At 33.7% G+C, this 10252-nt stretch overlaps 1 protein-coding gene across 1 annotated transcript; it reads left to right on the top strand.

Annotated features, from left to right (window-relative positions):
* Positions 1–1368: 1368 nt before the first annotated feature.
* On the top strand, positions 1369–8458 carry LOC107568442 (uncharacterized). The gene is made up of 6 exons (XM_016254413.1): positions 1369–1474; positions 3471–3794; positions 6384–6731; positions 7177–7284; positions 7368–7418; positions 7605–8458. The coding sequence occupies exons 1-5, from the start codon at positions 1399–1401 to the stop codon at positions 7415–7417; spliced, it is 906 nt and encodes a 301-aa protein (XP_016109899.1). The 5' UTR covers positions 1369–1398; the 3' UTR covers position 7418; positions 7605–8458.
* Positions 8459–10252: the final 1794 nt, after the last annotated feature.

The raw sequence follows: 10252 nt of genomic DNA on the forward strand, positions 1-10252 counted from the left end.
TAGTAACAATATAATAGTTACTAGTCACTATTGAAATAAGTACTAGTATCTAATGAATAAGTACTAATATCTAATAAATGTGTACTACTAGTATCTATTGAATAAGTACTAGTATCTAATGGATAAGTACTAGTATCTAATAATAAGTACTAGTACCTAATGAATAACTACTAGTACATAAAAATTCACTAGTGGAATACATACTAGTCAAAACTGAATAGTTGATATCTCAATGACGGATCCCCATAGAAGTCAATGGCAAAAATGTAAAATATGTTACTAGTAACAATATAATAGTTACTAGTCACTATTGAAATAAGTACTAGTATCTAATGAATAAGTACTATGGCAAGCCGTTTTGACTTTCATTCATTCTCAGGATATGAATTCTTGATATCAACAATTCAATTTTTACTAGTTAAAATGTTCATTCTTGAGATCAGGAATTAGATTTCTACTAGTAACAATTGCTATTTTTGATATCAGCAATTACATTTCCACTAGTAACAATGTTAATTCTTGATATCAACAATTCAATTTTTACTAGTTAAAATGTTCATTCTTGAGATCAGGAATTAGATTTCTACTAGTAACAATTGCTATTTTTGATATCAGCAATTACATTTCCACTAGTAACAATGTTAATTCTTGATATCAACAATTCAGTTTTTACTTGTTAAAATGCTAATTCTTGATATCAGTGATTACATTTCAACTAGTAAAAACTATAATTCTTGATATCTGTATTTTCACGTACTAGTACCTAATGAATAACTACTAGTACATAAAAATTCACTAGTGGAATACATACTAGTCAAAACTGAATAGTTGATATCTCAATGACGGATCCCCATAGAAGTCAATGGCAAAAATGTAAAATATGTTACTAGTAACAATATAATAGTTACTAGTCACTATTGAAATAAGTACTAGTATCTAATGAATAAGTACTATGGCAAGCCGTTTTGACTTTCATTCATTCTCAGGATATGAATTCTTGATATCAACAATTCAATTTTTACTAGTTAAAATGTTCATTCTTGAGATCAGGAATTAGATTTCTACTAGTAACAATTGCTATTTTTGATATCAGCAATTACATTTCCACTAGTAACAATGTTAATTCTTGATATCAACAATTCAGTTTTTACTAGTTAAAATGCTAATTCTTGATATCAGTGATTACATTTCAACTAGTAAAAACTATAATTCTTGATATTTGTATTTTCAGTGCCATTCAAAATCAATTGTTGATATCAAGATATTAGATACTAGTGCGGTTTATAGATTAAATGTTAAAACGGCTTGCCATAGCCGCACACTCCTTGATGACGTTATTTCACCGCGCCTGGGCACCTTTGCGGTAACCGGTGCAGAGTGGCTCCTGGCCTGGGCTCGATGGCGGCGCCGGTTGTTGGAGGATTGACGGGGAAGTTTTTCGTTTGTGTGGCGGTGTTTGCATGGCTCGCGCACGGTAAGACGCTTATTTGTTACAATTAATCTTCCTGTCAACGATAAAAACCAATGATTAAGTCATTTTAGACACATTTTCTACAGAGCAGTGAGCTTCTCAGTCTGTCTTCAGCGTATCTGGCCTGTTAACGACCGTTTACAAACTTCGTAATATTTCCACACAAATGACATTTTGGGAAATGATTGCAGTGCAGTTTGTGCTCAAATCTAATAATGTAACTTAAACACCAACGTGTTCAGTGAAAAGGATCTCTGGATGAATTTTAAACCACGCTACATGAACCTTTTCATATAAACAAAAATACAAAATACAAAAAAAACAAAACTTGAGCCAAACTGAAATGAGACATTAATTATAAATAATAAATAGTAAGTAGTCAATAAATGTAATAATCGGGACTAAAGCACGTATTTCGGTACATTTTAAAATAAGGTATATTAGAAGTCAATAAATCCTTTATTAATATGAATATTTTAATTAAAAACGTGTCTCCACGTAGTATTCAATACAATTACAGTGCATTTATTCTATTAACAGCAGCATGGTACATTTATTTTAGTGAATAAAGTACCACATTTCAGCGATCATTTTGTTAGGTGGGTACACAAAATCATATTTTACCCTTGCTTCTAGAAAATCCTCAGTCTTTCTGCTTTCTAACAGCTTCATGTGGCCGTAAACATTTAATTTGATTGTGGCTTTAAGCACTATGCATCATTAAAGTTGTACTTTCACCGTTACTAAGCTGGTAAATGTGGTGTTTACATGGAATAATTGTAATGTGAGTTTACCTTATGGTATGAACTCAAGAGTCTCCGCTGGGATACATCAGCAGCAGTGTTGGGCAGTTACTAGTTAGAGTAATAATATTACTTTTTGCAGTAGCTAGTAGTGTTGCTAAATACTAATAAGATTTCAGTAATAATATTACAGTTACTATCCATAAAACCGCTTGTTACTTTTGATGCCTCAGCCCCTACTGATTTGAAATCCAATAATTCCTAGATTTATTTTCATAATTTTCACGACACATGAAGTCACCATTGCAGCAGGCAAGCTTGGAATATGGAAAAGCTTATATTCAGTGGATGGAAATATTACCAATACATTCATTTTGTCAGGAGAAAAAAATGATCTGATCTGGCATTACACCCTCATCCCTCTGAACCCAATATAAAGTGTATAAAATCTTTTTAGAGAACGAAACATTTTCATATGAACTTGTGATTTCTTTTGAGAAAATACATCATGGAATATAATTGTATATGGGTAACAGAAAAATTAGAGCTACAATTAGCTTCAAGCTACACATGACAATTAATGAGATGAATACAACACTTTTACCTAAATGTTACTATTAATCACCACTGAGTGTTTGTAATAACTTCTGACGGTGATCCAATGTGGATTTTGGTCAAATGATGAGGCAGAAATAGCCTATATTGCTAGTAACATTTTAGAAGAATTTAATGGGAAAGATGTGCAATTACAGCTTCTGTGGGGCGTGAAGGAAAAGTAATGTAATGTAATATTACCTTTGAAAGGAGTAACTAGTAATGAGTAATATATTACATTTTTTGAGTAACTAGCCCAACACTGATCAGCAGGAAAGCAAATAAAACGAGCATCTTCCATCCGAAGACTTGTGGTTGCATTTCGGAGCAAAGCAAAAAAAACATTGTTGAACAGCAATATAGAATGTGCAAAAGTATTGATTGTTTATTCTACAATAAATTGGACTATAAATGATACTACAATACGAAAATACTATAAATTGCTAAACTGTTCTGCGTGATGATGTTTAATGTCTTTGACAGCGCCTGTAGTCGCATTTAGCAACTTGTTAGCAACTGTCTTTTTTTAAAGAAAAAGAAAAAAACACGAGTTGGGGGTGTCACATTATTGTAGAAAAACAAAACAACATTTTTTACAGCATTTTCCTGTTGTTGTACTCTCCAAGAAGTGATTTATAATTGTCTGTTCATTTCATCTTCAGGTTTCCTCGGCATGGATGCAGATAACGTCTCTGTGTCAGTGGTGGAGGGAGATTCAGTGACTCTACTCACCAATGTTAACATTAGCCAACAAGAGAGAATGAAGTGGTATATGAATGACATTCGCATTGCTCAAATCATTGACAGTCAGAGAAAGATCTGTACAGATGTTCAGTGTGAAGAGAGATTCAGAGGCAGACTGCAGTTGGATCATCGGACTGGATCTCTGACCATCACAGACATCAGAACCACAGACTCTGGACTTTATCAACTACTGATCATCAGCAGCAGCAGCATTGAAGAGGAATTCAATGTGTCTGTCCATGGTGAGTCATTAATGAATGTTTTAAAGCGAGTTATTTGTGTTTAAATCATACCTTTAATGTGTTATTTATTTTTATTTAAAAGTACTTGCATCATTAGGATGATTTTACTCTTTACACAACAGAATAATTTGAAACTAATTTGTCTGTCCTTTAGTGAGCCATTAGTTTTAGATTTAGTTTTCTTTTAGTCAAACTTTCATCATAGCATTTCCAACCACCTTTTCTTATGTTTTTCATACTCATTGTTTTTAGTTCACCGGGTTCTAAAGTGTATTCAGAGGAAGTGATGTCAAAGGTTTAGATCACCCAAAAATTAAAATTCTGTCATTAATTACTCACCCTCATGTTTTTCCAATCCCGTAAGACCTTTGTTCATCTTCGGAACACAATTTAAGATATTTTTGATGAAATTCGAGAGCTCTCTGACCCTCCATAGACAGCAAGGTAACTACCACGATCAAGGCACAGAAATGTAGTAAGGACTTCAGTAAAATAATCCATGTGACATCAGGGGTTCAACAGTAATTTTACCAAGCTACGAATACTTTTTGTGCGCAAGGAAAACAAAAATAACAACTTTATTCAACAATTCGTCTCCTCCGTGTCACCCTATAGCGCCATTTTAGGGAGTATCATGATGCATGCACGCGCTTTGGATTGGACGTAGACAACGTATGTTTACTTTCCGATCAAAGCGCACGCATGCCTGTTCTGTGTCAGCAGTAATACGTGCTTACGTTGTTTATATTACGATCAAAGTGCACGCATGCGTTGTAGGGATATGCCGGTATCAAATTTTCATTTTGCGATTAATTGCTCATGCTTTTATCGCGGTATACGGTATTATCACAATATTGAAATTTAGTTTTAAAAACTGCTGTCATAATACAGTATAACAGGTTTAATAACTTTTTTATATAACGTTTAAATGCAATAAAGCAATACAGAAAAATTTATAAAGTTAAAAGTTTTACACAGATTAAAGTGCAAAAGAACTATAAAGACCAATAGGTATCACTTTACAATAAGACCTCATTAGTTAACCTTAGTTAATGCATTAACATTCACAATGAGCAATAGCTACATTTGCTACAGAAGTTATTCATCTTTGTTAAAAAAATACAAGTCTTAGTTCATGTTAGCTCATTAAATAACACAGTTGCAACTTTCGATTTTATCAATGTGTTATTAAATATTGGAATTATTAATTAAAGATTAATGAATGTTCAGAATCATTTTTCATTGGCAGTTTATGTTAACTAATGGTAACTAATGAAGCCCTAATGTAAAGTGTGACCGAACAATAAAGAATCAAAACACTTTCAAACAATATCGAAGGCATGTTGTAGTCCAGATTAAAATGTAAAAAAAGATTGAAAATAAATAGCCTATTAAGTCTAAATATTTAAGTATTTGGCGCTGTGATGAACATCATAGCAAATACACAAATCTGAATGGCTGTTAAATCATTTAAACACGATTCAGAAACAGAAAGTAGTGCAGCTGCTTTGTTTACAGGGTTTCCGGGGTAACGGCTGCATTTAAATGAATTATTATTATTATTATTTCTGCTGTTTAGCGCCATCTGCTGTCAGAGAGTGAAAGTGCGCTTTCATCCAGAGCGTCTCTCACATGTTCCTCCATGTGCTTCTCGTCCGCGCTTATTTACATCAGTGCGCATGTGTCTTTCACGCAAAATACAGCGGTGGTGTGCATTTGGACCAGTTGATGGGAAAATGATTCTTAAAATGCATTCAAAATTCTGAATAATTTGTAATATATAATTATTCACAGTATTTAGAAGTGCCCACGATAACAATATCGTGCATATTCATTATCGTGATATATCGCATTACCGAATACCGGCACAAGTCTAATGCGTTGTGATACTCTCTAAAATGGTGACCTAGGGTGAAGCAGAAGAAACGAAGTGTTGAATAAAGTTTTTATTTTTGTTTTCTTTATGCACAAAAAGTATTCTTGTAGCTTCGTAAAATGACGGTTAAACTACTGATGTCACATGGACTATTTTACTGAAGTCCTTACTACATTTCTGTGCCTTGATCGTGGTAGTACCCTTGCTGTCTATGGCGGGTCAGAGAGCTCTCAGAATGCATAGCATGCAAAATATCTTAATTTATGTTCCGAAGATGAACGAAGGTCTTATGGGTTTGGAACGACATGAGGGTGAGTATCTATCCCTTTAAATAAGTACATAGCCTACATTGTCTTTATGAGCAGGAAATGTGGACAAATGCTGCTTTCCAGAATGATAGTTAAGAAAATGTCAAATAATTACTAAATTTGTTTCATACAATCACAATAAAAACATTTATTTATTCAAGAAGCTTATTAAAAATGTAATGCAGTAATTTATATTCTTGTGTAGTAATGCTTTAAAATTAGTATTTTATACATCTAAATGTGTAATTCATGTGCAGGTCAATAGTAGTAATCACAATTAACGTTATATTTTACTGTTTCTGCTTATCTAGGGAAATTAATGTGCACAATCATTTTCATAGTTTTTCCTGTTATATAGTTTCCGCTCCAAAAAGATCCTTCAGCAGCTGTTGGTTTGTGTTTCAGGTGTTTCTGCTGATGAGCGAAATCAAACGAAGAGAACGTCAGTGAAGGAGGGAGGATCTGTCACTTTAGATCCTGGAGTAATAAAAAACCCAAATGATGTGATGATGTGGTATTTTATTGGCACTCTTAGGAATGAAATCGATGGAGATCCCATTAAGATCTGTGAAGATGTTCAGTGTGATGAGAGATTCAGAGACAGACTGAAGCTGGATCATCAGACTGGATCTCTGACCATCACAGACACCAGAACCACAGACTCTGGACTTTATCAACTAGAGATCAGCAGCCATCAATGTCATGGTCGCTGCACTGTCACCAGTATGGAGAACTTTCATGTTGAGGTCATTGGTGAGCAGTTTGGGCATTTGTAAGGAAGAACCAGTTCACACCGCACCGACAGTCACTTCATCGGGTTTTTGTCCGATCAGTCTTTTGGCTTTTGTCAGATCTCATTTTTGCTGATTGATCATGCTGAATCGGCTCTTGTAAGGTCGTGGAATGTCTGAGAAATGACGTACTGTAATCTGGTGATTGTCCGTGTTGATCGATGTCTGTCAGTACGGTGTGAATTGGGTTTTACGCAGAGATGTAAAAACATCTTTTTATTATAGTATCTTGAAGACTTGGTACTGAATCACCAGTGCTTTTGGCATCACAGTATGAAGCTGTGTTCTACTTTAAACTGAATCGGATTTAGATTTACTCTCTCAGACCTTCTGATATCTCAGTGCTCGTTGTAGATCAGTCGACATATTCACTCAAACTAATGACTGTCAGTTTTGATCTGTTCCAGGTTCAGGTCGGTCTTCGGTTGTTAGAGGAGGAATAATTGGTAGTGTTCTGATGGCAGCTGTAGCTGCTGTTGGTTTGATTTGCTATCGCTTTTGGATCTACAGAAATGGCAAGTATCACCTACAGAGACTATGGTGGCCTCAAAACATTGTCTGCCTTGTGCTAAAATAGTGTGATTATTATTCAATGCAGACATGGAGAAAAACATGAAGGGATGGCTTTTGGATGAAAACCATGTATGAGGTGAGATACGGTATTACTGTAGTAAGTCTGTGTTGAAATGAGCATATCAATGGGAATAAACCTTTCAAACAGAATTCAGTTCACTAATAGATGACAGCTGTGCTGATTTCCTGAGTTTCTATCATTTTTTAATTATGCTGTTCCATTCTCTCTCTCTATCTTCTGTGATTTATTGTTTTCTTACAGGACAAGAAAGATGGAGGTCCCATTTAATTAAATTGCCAAAACATGTTTCTGCTTTTATAAACCAGAATGGGGAAATGGGGCTTGTGTTTTTGAGCTGTAAAACTATGAAAAAATATAATATATTTTGTTAATTTATAAGGAAATGTATGTATATATAATCCAGGATACTCAGCGGTCACCTTACCTGTTACTATTATGATGTTTGCTTATGAACCAGAACTTGAGTGTATCACAGGGATTGTCTTTAATTGCATTTGTGTAACACACCAAACACTGTTGGATGTTGCTAGAATTATCTGTATTGATTTAACATCAGAACATGGAGACATTTTTCAGCTGATCTTCCCTATGCATATACGTATATATGTGTGTGTGTACGTATATAGATGTTGCTGGAATTATCTGTACTGTTAAAGAACTTTAAGTTCTTGTTTATGTATATAATGTATTTTATTTTCTGAGATGAACAACACTACCGATCTTGATCGTGATGATGATAATGTCATCATAAAAGACATTAAGTACCTAGTCTTATATAGTTTTCTTTTTTCCTATTATCATGCACCTTTTTTGTTTCTTCAAAACAATGTTTGTGTTAATCAGCTCAGAGAATTTTGAAATCCTGCCAGAAAAACACTTTCAGAGCCCGCTAACTAATTAAAAAGTGGTAATCACTTTTGTATTGAATTTGAATGTTTCAAATGTTTGCATTATGAGCATATACTTTTTACTAATATATTTGTTTATTTTGATGACAATGTGAACGGATGTAACACATTTTGTGTTGATTTTAAATAAACTGTTTACATATACATTATCATTATTTGTCAATTATATTGACATCAAAAAGATTACATGGCAAGCATGTATCAGTGTTATTTATTATCATTAATATTGTTATTAATATTTTGAATGAGTTATTAGTATTTTCCATATTAAAGTTTTAATATATTTTTTTGTTTGTTATTTTCTTCTCAATCTGTCTATGTAGTTTTTTTTATTATTTAAGTTTTAGTCTGAGTAATTATTTTATTTTTAGTAAAGGTTAATGTTAGTTAATTTCAAATTACAAAAATATTTTAGTTGATAATAACCGTAGCATGTAGGGACAATCAGGGTGAGTTGAGCCAGTTTTAACTTGCAGTGTGTTTAAAGAGAGCACATGTCAGTAATGGGTCCAACTGAAATATGTACATGAATTTCATGATGTGGTGCATCCTTGGGAATAATCACTCTGGATCTAACATAAACTGCTTTCCAAAAAACGGTGGTTTCTTGGCTCAACTTGCCCCCAGTGAGGGGTAAATTGAGCCACATGGAGTTAAACTGTGCCATTGATTATGCAGAATTTATTTTATTTATCTATTATACTGGAGACTTTTTTGAAGGATATTGTTTTTATGTTTGTTTTGTAATTTTGAGGTGTTCAGTTTTATTTTGGTTTTAGAAAATAAACGTGATTACTCTCCTCACAAATCAACTCTTTCTTGTTTTTGTTACATATTCTCTCTGTGCCTTGCCCTGGACTTTTATGTCACTTCCTGTCTCCCGTGGTGTTTGTAGTCAGTTTGTAGTCCATTTGTTCATTGGTTCCCCTTGATTAGCCTCCCCAGGTGTGTCTTATCTTGTTAAAGGGTTAGTTCACCCAAAAATCATTAATTACTCACCCTCATGTCGTTTCTAAAACCCGTAAGACCTTAGTTCATCTTCGAAACACAAATTAATATATTTTTGATGGAATCTGAGAGCCAGTGTTGGGGGTAACTCATTACAAGTAATGTGAGTTACGTAATCAGATTACTTTTTTCAAGTAAGTAGTAAAGTAACACGTTACTTTTTTAATTTACAAGAAAATATCTGAGTTACTTTTTCAAAAAAGTAATGCCAGTTACTTTGTTTTCCCATTTATTGACTGACAAGTCTCCTGTTCCCATATTGGGAGAAATCGGGAGTACAGAGGTGTTGTGTGTGCTGTGTGAACATGATGTTACTGTAGTTCTAGACTAAATGTGAATGTGCATTAATTCATCCCACTCACAAAAAACTGATTTAGTATTAATAATAATGAATTAAAACAGTGAACTGCAAACTCAGAATATGACGCAAACCTGCAATAATTAAATATGTTAAATAACACAAATGTATCTAATCCCATTTTATTAACCAATATCTTTGCTGCTGACCTTTGATGACCCAGTTCAACCATACTAATAAGCAAAAATGACTTTAGAGAAACTAACAATTGTGCTTTGTTTTCTTGTGAGTCTGTGTGTTTAATGATTTTAGAGTGGCCTTTTATTCTGTTCTTTGTTCCCTTTTGTTTTTGGCTTATTGTTTGTTCTAGTTTTTACATTAAGTACCTGCACATAGATCCTTGCCTCTGCCTTTTTCCCCAGCTTCTCCACAACATTACAGTTTATCACTGGCAAATCTCTTTGACTAGTGCATTTTTTGAGCCAATATTTAGTATAAGTAAAATACTTAAGTACTGTTAAAATCAGATACTCTAAGGCTTTTACTCAAGTTGTTTTGGAATTGGTGATTTGTAACGTGCAGTGGAGTAATTTTCACTGTAAGGTATCTGTACTTTTACTCAAGTATGGTTTTTAGGTACTCTTTACACCTCTGAGCCTCATATTGTAACTTCC

Source organism: Sinocyclocheilus grahami, unplaced genomic scaffold (genome assembly GCF_001515645.1).
Source record: "Sinocyclocheilus grahami isolate Dianchi unplaced genomic scaffold, SAMN03320097.WGS_v1.1 scaffold1244.1, whole genome shotgun sequence".
In the NCBI taxonomy this organism is placed as follows: domain Eukaryota; kingdom Metazoa; phylum Chordata; class Actinopteri; order Cypriniformes; family Cyprinidae; genus Sinocyclocheilus; species Sinocyclocheilus grahami.